The 23,308-nt window shown below is 42.5% G+C and overlaps 1 protein-coding gene across 2 annotated transcripts in view; it reads right to left on the bottom strand.

The window, feature by feature from the left end:
• Positions 1-23,308, bottom strand: part of TTLL12 (tubulin tyrosine ligase like 12) — a 131,114-nt gene that overhangs the window by 77,159 nt on the left and 30,647 nt on the right. For both annotated transcript variants that reach the window (XM_069228297.1, XM_069228298.1), the window contains exons 4-5: positions 12,544-12,703; positions 3,223-3,356 (exon numbers count right to left, since the gene is read on the bottom strand). In XM_069228297.1, coding sequence (XP_069084398.1) covers positions 3,223-3,356; positions 12,544-12,703 — 294 coding nt within the window. The remainder of the gene's footprint in view (positions 1-3,222; positions 3,357-12,543; positions 12,704-23,308) is intronic.

The following is a 23,308-nucleotide window of genomic DNA, read 5'->3' as shown; positions in this document are numbered from 1 at the left end:
TCTCTGTAACTTGACAGCTACTAGACAGTCCAAATCCAGACAAAAGGTGACACTCCCAAAAATGTAAAGCCCATCAACCCACCAAACAAATAGGATGTTATTACATAAACTGATTAAGGTACTCCAGCTGGGTATGGGTTTGATGTCCTCTTGTCAAAAGTTCAGCTGGGGGCACTGTGAGGTTTACTTGAGTCCAGATACCAGCTAGGGACACAATTGATCCCAGTACAATTTGATGGGGGTAGATAAAAATGGTGGGATAGCTCCTACAGTGATATCCCTAGGGCGCCTTAAAAGTTTTAAAGAGCTTGTGTCACGGGCACTACTAGTCCGGGTAAAGGGTTCCACATTAATGATTTGTTTGCAATTTTATATAATGTAACCAAGACTGAAGGGTACAAAGCACTTGAAAAGTGAATAAATTCCACCGCATGCCAACAGTTTACAATGAGTCCTTTCATGTCCTTGGAGCATGAACAAGACAAAAGTCCCACACTGATCACGAATGACAACATTACCCACTAAGAGCTGGTGATTTTCTGGTTAGGATTGACCAGTCACTTTGATTAGCAGAGGCTTGGAACCGGTTTCAAAGAGAACTGGACGTAGGGCAACCTTATTCACGGTAGGTGTGAAGACTGTATTATGTTCCCTCTGTGGCTGACGAAAGAGCAGGTAACACCTTATGGGGTTTACATGGGAAGGAATGGGTTGGGGACGATGAATGCCGCCCTTCTCTATATTTAAGACAGTGAACGAGTTCTTCAACCCTGATCCACTTCTTGCTTTTTTCAAGGTCTTTTTGCTTCCGACCAGACGGATTGTAGCAAACTATTCTCACTCGGCCGGTCCAGTAAGGCGTGTCTAATTTGTTTAAATGTTTATTACGTTTTTTTGGTGATTAACAATCGGCTACAGGTATATTGCTGGGGTATAATGCTATTCACCGCTGTTTATTGTTGGTAAACAAACTGAATAAAACTGCCATGATAATACTGTTTATAGTCATTGGTTTACATAGTTTATGGTTTAGCCTATACAACTAACATGGTGCACTCAAGCAGATATGTGAAATCATGGTGAGTTAATTAACAAACAAGCATGTTTGACTTCTGGGAACATTGAGCTGGCTATTACAGTGGAGATAATGACAGTATTTGTTAGAAGTACATGATGAGATATGTAGCAGCTATCGTGTATGAGACCTGGGCGGTGTGGGTTTGAAAGCAGTTGAATCCAGTAGGGTTTACCTATGTAGATCTTACCAGAGACTGTGTGGGCTTTCCCAGTATTCGATCCTGCCTGGAGGGAGGGCAGCAATCCCGAAAACTACACCACTGGTCCAGCTGTCCTCTTCTCTAGACCAGTAAAGCATCCAATGTGCTGATGCAAAAACAATACACCATGTTATGGACTAGGAGTCCAGTACACATTTCAGGTGGACAAGCCAGGAACCAGTCAAACAGAATATCTGCCACATTCAAATATGTGATCCTCCCGCCTTGGAGGAGCACTCTGTCATCATTGCTGTTCAATATGTATCAGGCAGGCAGTCTGTTTGCATTAGGCTAAAGAATTTATCTGCTGCTGTTGCACTGGGACAGGACTACAACAAAGGAAACAGGGATGCAGTTCTCAACGGATGGATTGGGGGCAAAGGGGTAAGTGGCAGCAGGAAGAATTTATGTACAGCTGGAAAATGTAATATGGACTTACATCGGGAACTACACGATGTCCATTTTACATCAAAGTCCCACCAATGATGAAGGTAAATTAACTGAGCAGGTCATTATTGGGTAAAATGATGGGCAATGTGCCGAAGGCCGAAGTCACATTGACCCAGAACTGGGGGGTGCAATTTCAGTGATCCCAGGCACCAGAGTACCATTCAGATGAGGATAAAAAACCAAAATACATGGAGTACATCTGGTTGGAAAAGCATAGCGCTGCCAAGAACAATTTCCAGGGGCCAGGTAGTACAGTTTCACAAAGCCACACAGAAGACGTGCCACAACAACTTGTCTTAATCTCAAGCATGAGGTATGGGTGGAGAGCGACAACCTAAACAGCATGTGGGAATGGGACTAGCAGCAAGGTGCAGGAAGCGGTAATCGGATGAGTAAACAGAGGTCATGTCTTCAGTAGTTACGTCATATGACCTGAAGTGAATAGTTATGAGTTAAGACCGGCTTCCAACTCTTGATATGATTTTGTGAAAGGGTACTTATGTGTCCTGAGAATGTGGGACGGATGGACATTAACATACAGATAGGTAGGGTCAAAGAAGAGAAGCACAGGTTCATGCCAGGATCCAAAAGGTACCGTTTGTTTTGCCACCATTGGTCTGACGGCTGTATCATCAACATTTCAGAATGTGATATTTTACAAATGTAACAATCTGCTTGCTTAGAACTCAGAATATGTACCTTATTGGTAAAATATATACAGGTTATTGAGCGGCATCAAGATTTTGTGACAGACACAATTATTTCAAATGTCACCACATTACACAAACACACCTACTATTGGTTTAAATCACATATTCTAAGCACATGTGATGAGCACACCTAAATTTGGCTTTTTATTGTCTCTCCAAAGGTTACAGTATTTGTGTATCGATATAAACAAGCATAATTTAGACCATGATATTATGAATTCCAAACAGGTTATTGAAGGGTCAAGTTGTACGCGCATTACCCTGCAGTGGGTAGTTTTTTCACCATCTTTCCGTAGCTCATCCTTCAGTCACTAGATTTGATTAGTCTACATTGGGCAAAGGTAAGCATGAAAATCTTAAAAAAATAAAATAAAAAAAAAGCATGCAGCTAGGAACAGCCACAAGAAGAAAGCAGAAGATAATAGTGGCAAACATGTCAGCGAATTCTGTATTATGAGCACAGTTGCAAGAGCTTTGTCACAACCTGGTAGTTGTAAATATATTTCTACCCATGGAAATGTAAACTGAACTCCCTACATTGAACGGTGATTTCACAGTTACTAGAGGCGATTACTCCATTATATTTTATTTTAGTAATATACTTTTAAGCAGGTGGAATGCAAAGAGCAATAGCCGCAGAAAGCAACAACCCTAAATCAAAACTGGACCACTGACTAATACACTAGAAAAAGAGCCATGCAGGTAATGGGGTAAACAGAAAAAGAGTTAAATGATTAGTTGCATTATATTAAAACTAACATGCCCACCTCTATTGAAACCCATACCTGGTAATGTGCATCTGACGGCTCAGGTGTGTGGCAGCTAACTTGTGAGAAATCAGCCTGCACCCATGGCAATAACATACACTTCCGGATTAGAGGATCCGACTCCCCATAGGCATAGTCACGCACCACTTCCTCTGCAGGAAGAGAAGAAGATACTGTGGAGAACTTTATACCGCTCAGAATTCTCAGTTCACTATTTTTAAAGAATCGTAGAAAAGCGTCAAGGCAATAGATTGTCTTACGAAGCACAATCAACTAACTGAAAAGGACACTGAAGCAAAAACCTAATGCTAGCCCTAAAAGCACCTTTTTGACGCATATGTATGTGTGATCAGATTTTCGTGGGGCTGAATTAACAACTAAAACAGTAGAACTTTGTTGAAAGTAGAAGATTTGCTCAAAATAAACATTTTAAAGGTAAGAAAATCTACGTCCTCAGAGCTGAATTCTTTTATTTTTGCCAGAATCAAGGATGAAGGGAAAACTAAGATCTATAGTTTAAAAAGTTAATTAAATACGCACACCAGACTACAATTTAAAAAAAGACACAGCAATATTAAGTACATTTTGAGAAATGAGATTTATTTCTCATCCAAATCAGGAAGCCCGAATCTAACCTATGCTGGTATGACAGCTGAGACACTGGTTTTGTAAAACTTTTTGTTAAGTTAAAGGGGAAGACATGCTATTTTTTCAAACTGTACCACAACCAGATATGTCGCTCACAAATAACGAACTATTAAGTGTACAGCTCAAACAACTTACATGCACTGTTGTACGCTGCCAACTTACCCATAATGAGTTTGACCAGCAGGAACCTGTTAAGAACTCAGCCAACAATGACAGAAATACTGACACCGACTAAAGCCCAACGTATACCATCGAAGAACTACAGTACCTGCCACCACCTTTTGCTCTGCTTCCACTACCAAATGAGGCAGATGGGCAGAACAGTATGTGCTGCAGACTACAGATGGTGGGAATAAAGTTATTGAGCGCAAAGGCTAATTTGCTAAACGAGATGAGCTTGAAGATAGAAGTAGGTGGGGGAAGCGGCAATATGCAAACACGCTAAAACCCATGTTTTGAAAGCACAAGCCAGAACTCGATAGGGCAGGGAACATCTGTAAGCAGTATCTAAAAGTACAATCAAACTCCTCTGGAAAACGTGCTACTCAGCGGAGGACCGCTTCCCACTATAATTTCGGTTTTGCTTAAGACGTGCTGCATGACTAGTCGGTCATGTACACCCAGCTGCACAATCACAGACTGCCTTTCATAACAAAGTATAGTAGCATTAGCCAAGTTTTTAAATCTAGTTACATTTTGTACTGATTTCAAATGAAAAAACAACTGAGAAGAGAGAATGGACGGCATCATTGTTTCACTGACTGTACAGATATCCAAGGTAGAACATTAAATAGTTGTACAATTTCGGTACTGAACTGGATAAAAGCAGTACACAAACAGTCTATAATAACAGCCGGATAACACGTGCAGTTTGAATTTCCTGTTAAAACCATCTTATAGTGAAGAAAGCTAGGTTCACATTTCTAAATTCACTGATTGACGAGGTTCAAAGAAGAAAAATAAGTTATTTCATCAAGACCAATAGTATCAAAAGACAAGTAAGAATAACTTATTTCAACTGAGGGATATAGGGAAAGAATGAAAATGTAATTGAATCGATCGATTACACTCCCTTTAAAATCATGGAATCCAGTACGTGTACCAGAACACTTCAGCAAGTGTTGGATAGTTTGCTCCAGCTCTGATCAACTCTGGGAAGGCTTGCAAGCAAATAAAATTAAAAACATATGAATGGTTTGACTGTGTGAAATTATGTTTTTACGATTATGTATTTATACGTTCCTATAAATACACACTGATGCTGGCTGATACACATTCAGTAGCTGATTGTATTCATTTCATGAAGTGTACAATCAGGGCAATGGATACTCTATAAATACACAGACAAATATGTTCATTTGATTAGTACATCCACCATTCTCCATTGCGGGGGTACACTGACCTGTATGTTTATTTACAGAAAAGGGAGTGTCTTAGGCAGAAGAATTGCACACCAATCAGTTTCTCGTGGCATGGCATTAATGGAACCGAGAGGTTCGCTACACTTGTGCATTTATGGTGAACTTGGACGTCCTGTCTTTTTCCACCCTTGGGTGTAAATGCAATTTCTTAAATGGGGGTTTCACAGATATCATTTAAGAGTGAAGTCAAAGTACATTTCCGAGAATTGCACAGGGAGAGAATGAAGCTTTCAAAATGCATTTCATTGAAAACAATCTAATAGGTTCAATGAGAATCGCGAGGTTTTGGTGCTCCTGCTAGACATACAGCAGATGTAAGTCTTCCAAGCTTGTCGGAAGAGGAGGCCATTAGGGTATTCCAAAGAGACTATGGCCTTGAATGCTCTTCTTTACTGACTCTTGCTTAGACTGCATGATGTTTTATATACCGGATAACAAATATCAATGGACCTATTGCCGTATTAGAACTTGATTTAAAAGACAATCTTTCCATCTGGTACATTATGATTCCCAATGTTATTTGTTCACAGCCACTGACATTTTGTACTTTGGGGTCTTAGTCCCTTTCTTTCTGCACACTCCCGTGAAATTCATGTGTGCATCTACACGAAGCTCTTGGATACCCATCTGCGTCTCGTATATGGTAGATAAAACTCAAATAAAATAAATAATTCCACTACTGTCGCTTTAGCCTAACGTGCTGTTGAATACTAACATTTCACATTAATTTACATACCAGTGGGTCAATCAAAAAGTGTGACTGGATTTCATGATTAAAAATCAACTAATGTACTCTGAGCTAATTTAACACAGCTGCAATTGTTGATACTGAATGAATCCGAACATACATGTCTATGTTGGCCATATTCAGTTAGTGAGGGCTATTGGGGGAGGGGATGAGAGTGCATACATCAAATACCGAACTTGCAAGATGAACAATGAAAATGTCACTTACCCAGTGTACATCTGTTCGTGGCATCAGTCGCTGAGATTCACATGGTATGCATGAGCTCGCCATCTGGTGTTGGGTCGGAGTGTTACAAGTTGTTTTTCTTCGAAGAAGTGTTTTCGAGTCACGGGGCCGAGTGACTCCACCTTCTGTGCTCATTGCGCATGGGCGTCGACTCCATCTTCGATTGTTTTCCCCGCAGAGGGTGAGGTAGGAGTTGTACTATAGTAATAGTGCCCGCGCAATGAAAAATGTAAGTATGTACCTATTAAAGGATTAAGTAATATATATACAAATGTACAAAATTGAAGGTAACTTCTGAACTGCTACAGGCTTCCGGGGAGGTGGGTGGGTCCATGTGAATCTCAGCGACTGATGCCACGAACAGATGTACACTGGGTAAGTGACATTTTCAGTTCGATGGCATCTGTCGCTGTAGATACACATGGTATGCATAGACTAGTAAGCAGTTAGTTCCCCATAAGCGGTGGTTTAGCCTGTAGGAGTAGAAGTTGTCTGAAATAGAGTTCTTAATACAGCTTGACCTACTGTAGCTTGTTGTGCGGATAGCACATCTATACAGTAGTGTTTGGTGAATGTGTGAGGCGTAGACCAAGTGGCTGCCTTACATATTTCTTGCATTGGGATGTTTCCTAAAAAGGCCATTGAAGCACCTTTTTTCCTTGTTGAATGTGCCCTGGGAGTAATGGGCAGTTGTCTTTTTGCTTTAAGGTAGCAGATTTGGATGCATTTAACTATCCATCTGGCTATACCTTGTTTTGATATTGGGTTACCTGCATGAGGTTTTTGGAATGCAATAAATAGCTGTTTAGTTTTTCTGATGTTCTTCGTTCTGTCAATGTAGTACATTAATGCTCTTTTGACATCTAATGTATGTAGTGCTCTTTCAGCCACAGAATCTGGCTGTGGGAAGAATACTGGTAGTTCTACCGTTTGATTTAGATGGAATGGAGAAATAACTTTTGGTAAAAATTTTGGATTAGGTCGTAGGACGACCTTATTTTTATGTATTTGTATAAAAGGCTCTTGTGTTGTGAACGCTTGAATTTCACTTACTCTTCTTAGAGATGTAATGGCGATGAGAAAGGCAACTTTCCAGGTGAGGAATTGTATTCCGCAAGAGTGCATGGGTTCGAAAGGTGGGCCCATGAGTCTTGTTAGAACCACGTTTAGGTTCCATGAAGGAACAGGTGGTGTTCTTGGTGGTATAATTCTTTTAAGCCCTTCTATGAATGCTTTGATAACTGGTATCCTATACAAGGAAGTTGAATATGTAGTTTGCAGGTATGCAGATATTGCTGCAAGATGTATTTTAATAGAAGAGAAGGCTAGCTTTGCTTTTTGTAAATGGAGCAAGTAATTTACTATATGTTTTGGAGTTGCCTCTAGTGGTTGTATCTGATTATGATGGCAGTACCAAACAAATCTTTTCCACTTACTTGCGTAGCAGTGTCTAGTGGATGGCCTTCTGGCCTGCTTTATGACTTCCATACACTCTTGGCTAAGTTGTAAGTGTCCGAATTCTAGGATTTCAGGAGCCAGATTGCTAGATTCAGCGATGCTGGGTCCGGGTGTCTGATCTGTTGGTTGTGTTGCGTTAACAGATCTGGTTTGTTGGGCAGTTTGATGTGTGGTACTACAGACAGATCTAGCAGTGTTGTGTACCAGGGTTGTCTTGCCCACGTTGGTGCTATTAAAATGAGTTTGAGTTTGTTTTGACTCAATTTGTTTACTAGGTAAGGAAGGAGAGGGAGAGGAGGAAAAGCGTAAGCAAATATTCCTGACCAGTTCATCCATAGGGCATTGCCTTGGGATTGCTTGTGTGGGTATCTGGACGCGAAGTTTTGGCATTTTGCGTTCTCTTTTGTTGCAAATAAGTCTATTTGTGGTGTTCCCCAGAGTGTGAAGTAGGTGTTCAGAATTTGTGGGTGGATTTCCCATTCGTGGACTTGCTGGTGATCTCGAGAGAGATTGTCTGCCAGCTGATTCTGGATCCCCGGAATAAACTGTGCTATTAGACCAATTTGATGGTGGATTGCCCACTTCCATATTTGTTGAGCTAACAAGCTTAACTGCGTTGAATGTGTTCCTCCTTGTTTGTTTAGATAATACATCGTTGTCATGTTGTCTGTTTTGACAAGGATGTATTTGTGGGTTATGATTGGTTGGAAAGCTTTTAGTGCTTGAAAAACTGCTAATAATTCTAGATGATTTATATGCAGTTTTGTTTGATGTATGTTCCATTGTCCTCTTATGTTGTGTTGATTGAGATGTGCTCCCCACCCTGTCATGGAAGCATCTGTTGTTATTACGTACTGTGGCACTGGGTCTTGGAAAGGCCGCCCTATGTTTAAATTTATACTGTTCCACCATAGAAGCGATAGGTAAGTTTGGCGGTCTAGCAACACCAGATCTAGAAGGTGACCCTGTGCTTGAGACCACTGTGAGGCTAGGCACTGTTGTAAGGGCCTCATGTGCAGTCTTGCGTTTGGGACAATGGCTATGCATGAGGACATCATGCCTAGGAGCTGTAGTATTGTTCTTGCTTGTATTGTTTGGTTTGGAGACATGTGTTGAATGACCCTGTTGAAATTGTGGATCCTTTGTGGAGTTGGCGTTGCTACTCCTTTTGTCGTGTCTATTATGGCTCCTAGATATTGCTGTACTTTGCTTGGCAGAATGTTTGATTTTGCAAAGTTGACGGTGAACCCTAGATTGTAGAGGGTTTGTATGACTTGATTTGTGTGGTTTGAGCATTGTGTGAGCGAACTGGTTTTGATTAGCCAGTCGTCTAGATACGGGAACACATGTATTTGCTGCCTTCTGATGTGTGCAGCGACTACTGCTAGGCATTTTGTGAATACTCTTGGAGCGGTTGTTAAACCAAAAGGCAATACTTTGAATTGGTAATGTATTCCTTTGAATACAAACCTTAGATATTTCCTGTGTGATTGATGTATTGGTATATGGAAATATGCGTCCTTGAGGTCTAGGGTTGTCATGTAGTCGTGTTTTCTGAGCAATGGTAACACTTCTTGTAGTGTGACCATGTGAAAGTGGTCTGATTTGATGAATGTGTTTACTACCCTGAGGTCTAGAATTGGTCTCAGTGTTTCGTCCTTTTTTGGTATCAAGAAGTACAGTGAATAAACTCCTGTGTTTATTTGTGTGCTTGGTACTAATTCTATTGCATTTTTTTGCAGTAGTGCTTGAACTTCTATCTCTAGAAGCTGTGAATGGTATTTTGATAAATTTTGTGATTTTGGTGGTATGTCTGGAGGGAATTGCATGAATTCTATGCAATAACCATGTTGGATAATTGCTAGGACCCATGTGTCTGTAGTTATTTTGTCCCATGCTTCGTAATATTGATGTATCCTCCCCCCCACTGGTGTTGTGTGGGAGGGGTGAGTGACGTGTGAGTCACTGCTTGTTGGTAGTGGTTTTGGGGCTTTGAAATCTTCCTCTATTCCTAGGAAATTGCCCCCCTCTATACTGGCCCCGAAAACCTCCCCTGTACTGTCCCTGGTAGGTGGGCGGTGCGGACTGTGAGGTGCTAGCTTGTGTGGCCTGACCCCGAAACCCTCCTCTAAAAGGTGTTTTGCGGAAGGTGTTATAAGATCCTCTGCTCTGCGGGGAGTAGAGTGCGCCCATGGCCTTGGCAGTGTCAGTGTCCTTCTTGAGCTTTTCTATGGCTGTGTCGACCTCCGGACCGAACAGAAGTTTCTCGTTTACTGGCATGTTAAGCACTGCCTGCTGAATTTCTGGCTTGAATCCAGACGTTCTGAGCCATGCGTGCCTACGGATGGTAACCGACGTATTAATGGTTCTTGCGGCCGTGTCTGCTGCATCCATGGAGGAGCGTATTTGATTGTTGGAAATGTTTTGACCCTCCTCAACAACCTGTTTTGCTCTTTTTTGCAGATCTTTTGGGAGATGTTCAATGAGATGCTGCATCTCATCCCAGTGGGCTCTGTCGTATCGCGCTAGCAGCGCTTGTGAATTTGCGATGCGCCACTGGTTTGCTGCTTGGACAGCAACCCTCTTCCCGGCTGCATCGAACTTCCTACTTTCTTTATCTGGGGGAGGTGCATCCCCAGAAGTGTGTGAGTTTGCCCGTTTTCTGGCAGCCCCTACCACCACAGAGTCTGGTGGCAGCTGAGAGGTGATGAATACGGGGTCCGTAGGAGGCGCCTTATACTTTTTGTCCACCCTAGGCGTCACTGCCCTACTTTTAACTGGCTCCTTGAAAATGTCCTTTGCATGGCGTAGCATGCCTGGGAGCATCGGCAGGCTTTGGTAGGAGCTGTGGGTTGAGGAGAGGGTGTTAAATAAAAAATCATCCTCTACTTGTTCCGAGTGTAGTTCCACATTATGGAATAGTGCTGCTCTAGCCACCACTTGTGAGTAGGCTGTGCTGTCTTCCGGTGGTGATGGCCTAGTTGGGTATGTGTCTGGGCTGTTATCAGACACTGGTGCGTCGTACAAGTCCCACGCATCCTGATCTTGGTCATCGTGGCTCATGGCGGTGTGAGCTGGCGAATGTGACGGGGTGTAAGTTGGCGAAGCCGGAGTTACAGGTGGAGGCGAGGGAGGAGGTGTTACCTTTTGTGCTGTTTGTTGCTGAGGAGTAAACTGAAGCGTTCTCTTTCGTTTGACAGGTGGAAGGGTACTGATCTTCCCAGTCCCCTGCTGAATAAAGATACGCTTTTGCGTGTGATCCACGTCAGTGGATTGCAGTTCTTGTTCAAATCTATGTTTCTTCATTTGAGAAGACATAGAATGCTCTTCAGTGTAGGAGCCAGAAACAGGGTCTGATGTCGCTTTTTTCGGCTCCGAAAACCCTGTCGATTGTTTTTTCGGCTCCGAGGTAACCTTCCTCTTTTTCTGTGCCGAAAATTCTGGGCCTCTATGGTCTTCGGCGCCACTGTCTCGGCGTCGATCCGTGTCGACACCGAACTCTCGGTGTCGATGCTTCTGTTTAGCACTCTCTCGGTCTCGAGGAGGCTGCGTGCCGGTGTCTCGACCGGAGTCGGACGATCTCGACACTGAATGGGCCTTTTTCGGTGCCGATTGTTGGTCACCGAGAATTTGGGTGGAGCCATGGCCGGTTGGCAGTGGCGTCCCCTGGGCCTTCTTTCCTTTTTTAAGGTTTGATCTCGACGTCTTACTCACAGTTCTTGTAGAGTGTAGCTCGTCGGAGTCTGAATCCTGGATGGAAAAGGATTCCTCCTGTTCCTCTTCTGTCTCGAACTGTCGACGCTCTTTTGACGTGGACGCCATCTGCAGTCTTCTCGCTCGACGGTCGCGCAGAGTTTTTCGGGACCGGAACGCCCGACAGGCCTCACAGGATTCTTCGCTGTGCTCGGGTGACAGGCACAGATTACAGACCGAGTGTAGGTCCGTATAAGGATATTTGTTGTGGCATTCGGGGCAGAATCGAAACGGGGTCCGTTCCATCGGCGTTGTCCTCCACGCGGTCGGGCCGACTAGGCCCCGACGGGGTGCCGAAATCTACCCCGAAGGGCACCGAAGCGCTTCGATGTTCAACGCGTCGTCGTATGTGTCTATCTCTAACCGGATCGCAACGATACCGTCGAAAATCTTCCGTCTTCAGCTATCTTTCCGTTCCGAAACTCGGAGCGACAGGAACACGTCCGAACCCGATGGCGGAAAGAAAACAATCGAAGATGGAGTCGACGCCCATGCGCAATGAGCACAGAAGGTGGAGTCACTCGGCCCCGTGACTCGAAAACACTTCTTCGAAGAAAAACAACTTGTAACACTCCGACCCAACACCAGATGGCGAGCTCATGCATACCATGTGTATCTACAGCGACAGATGCCATCGAACCTACTGTTTTGATCCTACATATTTACCCCATTCTATCTTTGGGGCAAAGAAGCATGGGCACTGCCTCAAAATGAAGGAGCCAAAAGTCCTTCATGACCAGAACTTACTGTTGCTGGCTTGTGTAATGCAAGCTATCAATAGGGCAGGCTTATAAGTACTATATATGTGTTCTCCACGTCTCTATGAAAGAAGTTTTACTGTCCTTTTGCCAACAGAGCGGCATTACAATCGTCGTACAGCTAGAGGTCACACGGAAAGAGGATTTACTGTGGCTTTGTAAGATTTAGGTGACAAAATGATTTCAACGTAAAAAGGTTAAATACATCGTACAGGCCACCATCACATAATCTGTAACTGGTAATAAAAAAAGTGCAACAAATTTACATTCATTGTCAGTGGAATACAGTTAACAACCAACTAAAACAGTAAACCTGAAATCAACTTACCACCATTCTCCAGATCTCTCAAGGGCCACAGGATAGTGTAGGCAACTTCCTGGGGCATATAAAACAATGGAGCGGTCCCAAACGTGGGCTCATCAGAATGTTGGATTCGAGATCCAAATTCATCCATAATATACCAGACTGGAACCTTTTCCTCTGCACTCTACAAAGAGAAAATGTAACAGAACAAAATCAATTATGTTAAAAATCACATGCACTACAATATTTAGAATAAACAAAAGTGACAAAAGCACATAGCCTTTGCTATCGCATTCATAAACAAACATTGGCATAGCAAATAGGTTTTGCCTATGCAAGAGCCATGGCCTTGCCAAAAGTTTTAGCACTGCTGTACGCCAGAGTAGCTGCGGCTCAGTATAGCAAAAAGGTTAGTGGGGGAAAAGAGTAGCGTACAGGAGAGTTGAGTGGCATGGAGAGAAGTGAAGAGGCAGAGTTATGTACATTGTTGTTGGGCGAGTAGAGTCATACAGTGTAAGGGTATAGAGTAGAGTGGCGTAGGAAGGAGAACAGTGTCACAGCTGAGTGAAGTGTTGTGGAGTGGTGCAGAGTGTTGTTGACTAGAATGGCTTAGAGCGGAGTAGATTGCCTAAGTGGAGTAGAGTGTTGAGTGGCATCGAGTGTAGTAGCAGAACAGAGTGGCACAGAGTGCAGAAGTGTGTCATAGAACAGAGTGGAGTAAAGTGAATTGAGGGAGTTACGTAGAGCATGGCAGAGTGGAGTAGTATGATAGTATGGCAGAGTGTAGTAGGCTGCTGTAGAGTGGAGTGGCTTAGAGTACGGTCACTGCAGCAGAATTTAATAGAGTAGAGCATCATGGAGTGAAGTGTCAGAGTGTAGTAGAGTGTAGTGGCGGAAAGTACAGTGGTGCAGAGTACACTGGCATAGAGTGCAGTGCTATGGAGTGCAGTGGCACAGAGTATTGTGGCGTACAGTGCAGTGTAGATTGGCACAGAGTGCAGAGGTATAGTGTGTACTAGTTTTGAGTAAAGTGGCATGGAGAGTATTGGCCTAGAGTGCAGTGGTGTAGAACAGGGTGGCGTAGTATGAAGAGGCAAAGAGTGGAGTGGAATAGAGTAGATTGTTTCAGAGTAAAGAGAAGTGCCACAGAGTGCACTTGTATAGAGCAGAGTGTTGTAGAGTGCAGTGGTGCAGGGTAGAGTAGACTGGCATAGAGTGGAGCGATGTACAATTCAGTAGCATAAAGTGCAGTGGCAGAGTAGAGTGGAAGAGTGCAGTGTTGCAGAGTATACTGTTGTGCAGTAGTGTATAGTAGAATGGCGTGGAGTGCATTGGTGTACAGCGCAGTGTTGCAGTCGAGTGGCATAGAGGGCAGTGGTAGTGATGTAGAGTAGGGTGGCGTAGAGTGCAGTGACAGTACAATGGCATAGAGTTTAGTGGGGTGGAATGCAGTGGTGCAGAGTAGGTTGGTCTAGAGTGCATTGGTTTAGAGTAGAGTACATTGGCAGAGTGCAGTGGTGTAGAGTGTGCAGACTAGAGTACCTCTGAATGCAGTTGCACGAACTGCAGTGGCGTAGAGTAGATTGTTTCAGAGTAGAGTGCAGTGATGCATAATAGATTAGAGTGGCATAGTGGGGACTGATACAGAGTGCACCTGCGTACAGTGGAGTGCGGAGTAGAGTGCATTGGAGCAGAGTGCAGTGGACTAGAGTGCAGTGTTGCAGAGTAGGTGGCAGAATGGAGTGGTGCACAGTAAAGTAGTGTGTGGGACAGTGCACTGGCATAGTGCAGAGTGGTGTAGGATAGAGAGGCACAGAGTGGGAGGATGCAGATAAGAGTGCAGTGACGTAGTGTGGAGTGGTTCGGAGTAGAATGCAATGGTGTGGAGTGGTGCAGAGTGGAGTGCAGTAATGTGGAGTATGCATGTATGATAGCGTACTGCCATTACAGACAACAGATCTTCAATTGAAATGACCATTACATTTGCACTCATACAGTTTTCGTCCAATCAATCATGTGTGGAAATGTCATCACCCAATGTATTGATTTGATCGTCAGCACATTCCATTTACAGACATTTGAATTGTATAGACTTCCACAAGCAGGCCCCCCAGAAGCAGGGATGCTTGTCACATAAATCCTCTTACTTTGAAGTCATAGAAAAAAAAATATATATCAAGCTTCCTGGAAGATACAGCCTGATATTTGACCTCTGTGTTTGAATGCACACAAAATGTGACAAGATAACAAGATTTAAAGCAAGTTTGTTAAAGAATACAGTAAACAAGGTTTGCACAATGGGAGGGATGAACTCAAGCCTGACAGCCTAAAGGAAATAAAGCCAGCAAATAGAAAGCCAGAAAATGTGAGTTACAACCAACAAAGCTAATGATTAGCAACGGGCAGAACACATTCATAGGTCAACTTTCTGAAAGTCCCCAAGATGACTTTAGAAAAACCAGACAGGCTGGAACCAAAAAAAGGACAGAGGTGGTTATGGTGCCTAGGGAAAAGGCCAAAATGCAGGGATGGATTGGCTCAGTGGAAAATGGAATCACTCAAAGGTGGAGAAAGGCGATGAAAGGGAGAGCTGATGGGATGAGTATTAAATTAATGTCTCAGTCGAAAAGTGAAGTAACTGAAAATAGAAGATTGAATAAAAGAAGATGAGGGGAGAAGAAGGGCAAGGAGCTGGGTGGTGGTGAAACAGGAAGATAAATTGCTTATGGAGGAAGAGGAGGTGCAAGACATATGGACTGCAAAAGATGAGGACAGCAGTGGTGAATAAGGGTTTCAGTACAGGGCAGTGGAGCGGTATGCAAGGTTAGATAACTATACAGCTGATCACAACTGTACTGGTATTCCCAGATTACTGGATTCAGGAACACCAGGCCCGATTTTACCAGCAGGAAAGGCCAAACAGGGAACTTGTGTGGATCCAGACAGGGATTGCAGGTATAATCTCAGCCTGCCCCCTTCTACACAATAGGGTGTAGAAACAGCTCACATCCTGCCCTTTCCCTCCAGCCACTTCCCCTTCACTGCTCCCATTTATTCACCTCTTCAGAGCAGATGGGTATTCCCAGAATCGAAGACAGCCAAACTTATTTGGAAGCAGTAATCGCAGGTATGCTCAGTCCAGCACCGGCTTCCCATAAGGGGGACTACTTGTTCCAACATTCACAGGACCCCACGTGGCAGTCCCTGCACATGCCCTTAAATGTTAGGCACTGCACAGTGTGACTTACAGTCCCACAGTGTGGGATGTGTGCCGGCCACAGCCGGGCAAAGCCTGGGGTGAGGGTGGGCCGGTCCTGCAACCGGAAGAGGCAGAGCCACCTCCCTTTTGCCCTGTTGCCTTTTACCGCTGTGATTGACAAGGTCTTCTAGAAGCTGAAGGTCCCTACGTACAAACTTAAATAGTCATCTGGTGTTTGCTTTAAAGGGGCTTTAAGTTGTCTGAGCGACTTGCTCTGTAGAAAGTCTGGGCAACGGTTGATGACCAAGGCTCGCCTGTAGTGATCTTGTAACTTGGCTCTCTGAGATGAGGGGGTAGATCTCCAGATCCTGCTTTACCCCCGAGCTGTGAAGGCCTAGTGGTGTTCCCCTACCCTAGGGGCTCTTCAGGCACTCAAAAGGTATGCCAGATTGACACTAACTCTATTACACTTAGTGAAATGAATAAAGTAAGCCTGCAAGTTGAGCAACCCAATGTACACTGACTTACTTTTTAGTGTGTAACCTGCTGGCTTTTGATGTATTTAAATCGCAATTGCGGCACATGGTTTTCCCAACCCCCTTATTGATTTTTTTATTTTCTCTGAACTAAGCTTTACCGGGATTAACGTTATAACCATAGTGAAATGGAAGGCTACAGATAAAAGAGCTGGGGAACCTAGAACATTTCCCAGGCATTCAGCAGAGAACTGCACTTTAAATTAACTTGATGAATTGATAGAAGAAATGAAGGCTTACTTGACCCAAAGGAAAAGGGAGTCCAACTAGGGAAGGGGAGGAAGGGGAATACAGAGAAGGGAATTAAGTCATTTTTTAGCAAGGCAGAAGAAGGGCGAGCTCCAGCAGATAAATGCAAGGACATGCACACTACTATCGTCCCCCTCCCCATGAGCACTTCGGAAGCTCCATTGCAGGGCTCCTTGGCTGAGCAAGCGCTGTCACCCCCCATATAGCTACCACTGAGTGTTCTAATCGGTCTGAGGTGTTAGGGACCACAGATAAAATACAAAAAATAGAATGTATAGGAACTAAACCATCCATGGTAGATACAAGGGAGGGAAAAACTGACACCTCCGCCCAGTTAAATTCTCTAAAGGGTGAGACAGAAAGCTTGCGGGATTGCATGGGCAGACTGGCAAGGTCACTAAATGAAAAATTGAATAGACTCTTGGCTTTGGCACTAAATATTGACAACACACTAATGGTCAACACTAAAGAGTCACCTTTAATACCTGTTCAACATTAACCATATCAGGGCACAAATCTTCATGAGATTAAAGTATGCCACTCTGGTACTACTAGTCATGTTGGAGCTCGCCATACGCCCTTTAAATACATGCGATAGAATAATGGGGATCTGAGGCACACTTCATACTTTCTAGGAAGACCAAACATAAGCTTACCGCCTAGGCAGAGATAGCTACCCTTACACAGCAATTTTAGGAAGAACACCACCATCGCACCATCTGAAGAGGCCCAATAACATTTTTGTGGTTAATGTCCTGAAAACGTTACAGGGGTTAGGGAATCTTATGACTCAAAAACCATACTTTGGCCGAGACATTTAAGAGGTTACATAGAAGATATTTTGTATGCAACAGGCTTTAGCAATATTGACTCACAATACGATTGAATGGGACTGCAATTAAAAAGTCAGGAACTGGTGGACTGGTTAATTTCGTTAGAATTGAGGTTTAGGCCCTCTATTAGGTCATTGATTAGGCTTAAACTAAAAGGCACACCCTCCTTTATAGAACACACAGGTCCCAAGGCTCACACAGTCCCAACTCCTCCCATATCTATTTCTTGTCCAAATGAGGGTTCAGCTCTACAATACCAGGTATGCATGGTTATTCCATATTATGGGGGACAATGTCTTGCAATTACAGGGGTGCAATTACCAGCCACAATTTGTGATACCATATCTAGCTATTTTGGTATCATTGTACTGTGCAATTGTGTTGTAAGGGGGTTGAGGAAAAGAAAATATAGTGAATTACAGAAAATGAATATGTAGCCAACTCAATCCGCGTCATTACAAATTCAGCATCCAGACATGGACTTTCTTCCTACAAATTAATGCATTCTGGGTACTGTACTGGTGCCCACCCTAAGAATGAGTATTAAGGGAACTGCTGAGAGGTGGGGGAGAGAAGATCAACAGGCTCTGGGAACCATAACGAGAAGGAGAAAAGAGGTTTAGAGGAGGTTGAGGGAAACCGTATTCTACCAAGTATTTCGACAAACAGAAAGCTCAGCAAAAGATGTGCAGGACAAACAGCTGCACATTGCTTTGAAGACCCATCTACAAAAGCTGCACAACTCAAGTGAAAACCTTACAAATATTGACTCAAAATTTGAAAGAGGTGTATAAATAAAGTGAGGCGATTACACATTTTCCCCATACTCAAGTGAGTGGATGTTTTTGAAAAGCGTTATGAAATGTTTCATATGTACATGTGTGGCCGTTTTTATGGTTTAGTCTTAAGGTGTAGTAAAAAAAAAAAAAAAAAAAAAAACACAGTATAAGTAGTGTTAAGGATTTATATTGCCAACACATCACTGACAGCTTAATAGAATGACGAGTGAACGATCTGCTATATAACAAAATTAAACGCAAATTGTCTAGTTTGCTGATACCACAATGACATCATATAATGGGGATTTTTTTTTTTTTACTGATCACTTACAATCACCCAGTCGGTTCGTTCCTGCAATGTGATTTATTAAAAATGTTAAAAGTCTGTCATGTTGTTGGGTCATTGTCATGGATAACAATTTCATTTCCTGTAATGTCACCAATAACGTTACCCATTTGTTTTCATTCGAGGTTAGAGACTAACATGAACTAACCATAGCTTTTTAACAAACATAAATTTGCATTAAGAAACTTGTAGTTCTGCCTATAGCGTTACTATATAAGCTTTTAAAATCCCAGTATGCAAAATTCTGTTTGATGAAACTACCTCCTGGGCCGGCGGAAATTCTAACTCGTAATATGGAGCAACGATGTAGTCTGGATAGTGTTTGTGCCAAACCAATGTTACTTGTGCCACCTTAGAACTGGATTCTTCAGGTTTTTTTTTTTTTTTTTTTTTTTTTTTAAACACACTAAACCCCATTCACCCCTGAAAGTCTTTGCGGCTCTCATGTTTTAACATTTTATTCTTTTAATGGAAGACATAGCATGGTTGAGTCTTATATGGCGGCATGTTTTATAGCGGAGGTCCAAAGTGATGGCAGGAGTTGTGCAAGCTCTTGTCCCATACCATGGGCTTAGGTTTTGCCAGTCCAGGCAGAAGTGCATCCTGTTAACTTAAGTGACGGGTTCTAGGCTAGGGATGTCCTGTTCCTTTTTCTTTTGGAGGATCGGGGGGAGGAGGAGGGCGCCTCTGCCGGCACAAACTGGTTCCAGTACTTTGTTAAATGTCGCCCACAGGTTGATGTACAACTGCGCCAATGTGCCTTCCATCTTTATGATACGTTGAATTACACCCCCCACTAACATGTCACTGCATCAGCAGCCAAAAGAGACAACACTGCCAGCAAGATCAATAGACAAAGAGGGGAATGAAAACATTTTGGGACTGGTGGCTAGGGGCACAGTCTCCTCTTGTGCGGTCACAACAGAAGCTTTGGCATACATGTATGTGTTGAACGGTGCAACCTTTATAAAGGCCTTGGACTCAAATGCAAGCAACAGTGAGAGGAGGGTGGCTGGGGGACGGGAGAAGCAAGAAAGCGGAGAGGGTGGTTGTGGGGTAGTGCAATTTGAAACTCAAGCAAGCACAGTGGATGGAGCAGCAAGGAGAATATGCGGGGGCAAGAAAAATACCTCAATCACATTAGGAGCAGCGGAAGGGCATGGATTAAGGTGAATCAATCTGTGCTTGGTCCCTGCTCCAAAGCAAGCATCGGAAGTGGCGTTTCTGCTGCAATGGCCAAAGAACATGCCTACAAAAAAAGAGTGACGCAGAAGCAGACAAAGGGTAAGCACTGGGCAGGCTCCAAGTACTTTTTGAACTCAAGAATGTCTCACAAGCGAAATGCATGCGCTAATGCATGCTCTCAGGCTTGACCCTAAAAAGCAGCCACAAGACAATTAAGCAACCACTGAACCCTGCATGTTTTATATAATTACAATGGAAAAGTTGCCAAGTTGTTAGTGGAACATAATGCATGTTTTTAGATTAATTTTGAAAGTTTGGGTTTATGAGTGCTGCAAAACAGAATTCCTATGCAACGCCTAAGGGACAGTGACACATAAAATGCAACTACTAGCTTTTACACGGACTGACTTCTCTTTTTGTATTTTACTTGTACTTAGCTGCTATGTGCCCCATATCACGTGTGACACCAGTCAGTCAGTTCTGGGTGGATGTGTAAACATTTCATTACTGGTTACAAAGCTTGCTGAGCATAGAAAAATACTGATTAGCTGTCTGTCGTGGTATTAGGTATCAACTAAGAAGCAAGAGTCATCTACCTTTCCTTCAAAATGACCTAAAATAGGTCTGCTCCCCTCTGCAAGACCACACTGCAAGTAGTCATTCATCATCACCTAATGGTCTTGACGATATAAGCCTTAACTAATCTATACCTCAATTTATTTTGTCTTTGTTGTACTGGAGGTCCCAATAGCATATGTAAGGAGCTGGGTCGTAGTCTGAATCTTTCATAAATAGCCCTTTACTTATTTTTGATGTTTGTTTCTACTATAGTTTCCCACTTTGGCAGTACCAGTCAGCACAATACCCAAGTCATCTGGAAAATGTTTTTTGTTTTTTTGTTTGTTTTTTTACTCACAAGGAGTAGTTTTTTGTTTTTTTAGTTTTTTTAACTCTTTCACAGTGATATTAGTTAGGAGTCCCCTTTGATGTAATTGGATAGTTCAAATGGTCGGTGGCACAACAGGCATTTGGTCAAAAGGCTTGAGGCTGTGAGGCTGCAAGTCGTTACACAGCAGACTCTGGTCACGATAGTAACATTACAAATGGAGTTCCTGGTCTTAAATACTGCTGAACTTCAAATGGGAAAACCAAGTTACTCCATTTGGGCACTTTGGATTGAGAGCAGTTAAACGTTATTGCAAAAGTTGGAGGGGGTTAATATTCAGATATGAAGCTAATAACCAACACTCAGTAACACTGTTAGTGTTTTAACTTGGAAAATAAAATGAACTTCATGAATATTTAATAGGTAAGTAAATACTTAAAAAAGGTAAGACGCAAGCATGAAAACAGAAGGTGCTACCACTTTCTGGTGCAGAGTTATGAGCTAACATTACTATTGCCTCTATGCACTAGATCTGTGATAGTGAGCCTGTGGACGCTTGCTTTAAGTCAACGTAGGGATCCTTGGAAGCACTTAGAACTAGGGTTTTAGTAAAAGCCAAATTGTTGCTAATTCTGAAACGAATAAGGATGTGGGACTTTGGATCCAGCACAACCCTGGAGACCAACCTGCTATCATCAGTAAAAACAGGCGACACTAAATAAATGGAGTTACTTTTCAACTGTGTGCATCAGGCACTGGTTGAATCAACTGGTCTCGTCTTTTGGCTGCCAGTCCTAATGCAGCATCAGTAACCAAAAAAATAAAATAAAAAAAAGGATACCTCATGTGAGGTCATGAAGCAGTCACCATTTATTGTTTTAATTTACTGTTCCAGATGAAGTCATCCATTACGGATCTACAAATATTTGTTTTTATAAAAGCACTGCAAGCAAAGGTGGAGGTAAGTTGGGGAATAAAAGGGTGAAGAGAGGTATCAACGTAGAGAGGGCATGCAGATGTTGGGGGGTGGATGGTAAAAGTGCATATGAGAGAGCGCAAGAAAATACATGCGCTCAATTAAAAAAAGTAGTTCTCTGTATGCAAGCTGCAGAAAAATAACATTTATCCAATCAAAAGAATAGTACATAAGCTATGCGCCACACAAGGGCCAAAACAAGAAGATGGATATCAATTGAACATAAAGCAAGCAAATTAGATTGAAAACAAAGTCAACCAATGGTAAGCAATGGGTTAGCTCAAAGTTCCGTTTAGAGTTTTGGTATTGTCCACAAAAGGTACTCCACTACACCAGCTAAAGGCTGTAGATAGGGAACATGTCACAAAAAATTAAAATCTACTCATCCACTCACAATGGCTTACTGGCTCATCCTTGCAAGAAAGAGCACAAGCTGGCATGAAACAGGCATTCGGTGAATTCAGTTATTGAATTAGCAATATAGGCGCCTTTGCATTTTGTTATATTGTCACCTTTTCTGTGGATTCAAAGACAAGCGTCAAATAGCAGCTTTGTCTTCTTACAAATTGCTGCTTATTGTATCCTAGAGGATGGTGTTTACTTTCTTCTTCTGATTGCACAGAGAATTTTGTAAAGTAAATTATCTGGCAAGTGTGTGTGGGGGGGGGGGGTACAGGGAGTGTAAAATGAAAGGCTGAAGGGTATCACATTTTTTTCTATAACTTCCATTTATTAGTTTACAAATTCATTTTACAAATATTTCAATCATGTTTCAAAATATATCAGCAGTTGGCAAAGCAACTTTTTGTAATTCTTAAGCATGTGATTGAACCAAATATTTTAATACGATCAAAACAAATCAAACATTTACTTGGTGATGTGCAAATGATAAATATTTGCTAAAACGTGATTTTCCACACATTGTTCATGTGTTTTATCGGTAATACTGCATGTCAGTGGGAAAGGTTTGTGGTCATTTGAATGGCAAATGTGCTGTCTTGTAAATGATAGTGTTTCAACATATCCTGCTTTAGAGATACATTTATCAAAAGTAAAAAAAAAAAAAAAAGAACTGAGAAAGCTTCCTGCCCTCAACCGGATGACAATGCTATTAGTGAATTAAGAGGCAAGTCAGGGTCCATATGTGTACCCAAATATGGGCTAGATTCCTATTCTAGATGGAGCAAACGTAGTCTAATAAATCAAACAAAACTTATTTTTTTACGCAGCACACATGCTGAACTCACAGATTTGAAGGCGTTGGCATACGTGATAATGAAGAAAAAAAAAAAAAAAGACTGAAATAAAATATGTGCGTAGGATTACACAATTTGAGGCCAGTTAGTAGGTCACATGCATTAAAGGTTCAGTAGATTCACTAGACCTGCAGATCTGGTAACATTACAAAAAAAAATTGAATCCTGGGGAGACCTAAAAGCAGTCCGTTGTGCGCTAGCATGATACCAGAGAGGTGAAAGTATCAACCGGGAAGGCCCATTTGAGATATTATGTAAACATCTACACAATAATTTCCATTATAAGATGCAGTGCTCAATCAGGACTATACAACAGGGCTAAGAGCCAATTGCAAGGCATTGTAATGTAAAATTGAGCAAATTAATTAAATAAAAGCACAAGGCTCTGGACAGGCATACAGCATAGTAAAGGAGCCCGAGAGCTAAGCTGTGCCCTATAAAAACCTAATTGTCCTCGTCACAGACCCATGACATACTGAACGACAATCTACATATGAACAATGTAACCACCATTAAGGCTAACAAGATACTAATATGAGGGGCA

Source organism: Pleurodeles waltl, chromosome 4_1 (assembly GCF_031143425.1).
Source record: "Pleurodeles waltl isolate 20211129_DDA chromosome 4_1, aPleWal1.hap1.20221129, whole genome shotgun sequence".
In the NCBI taxonomy this organism is placed as follows: Eukaryota; Metazoa; Chordata; class Amphibia; order Caudata; family Salamandridae; genus Pleurodeles; species Pleurodeles waltl.
Note: the sequence above shows the minus strand (reverse complement) of the source record. Positions and strands in the feature narration are given on the sequence as shown.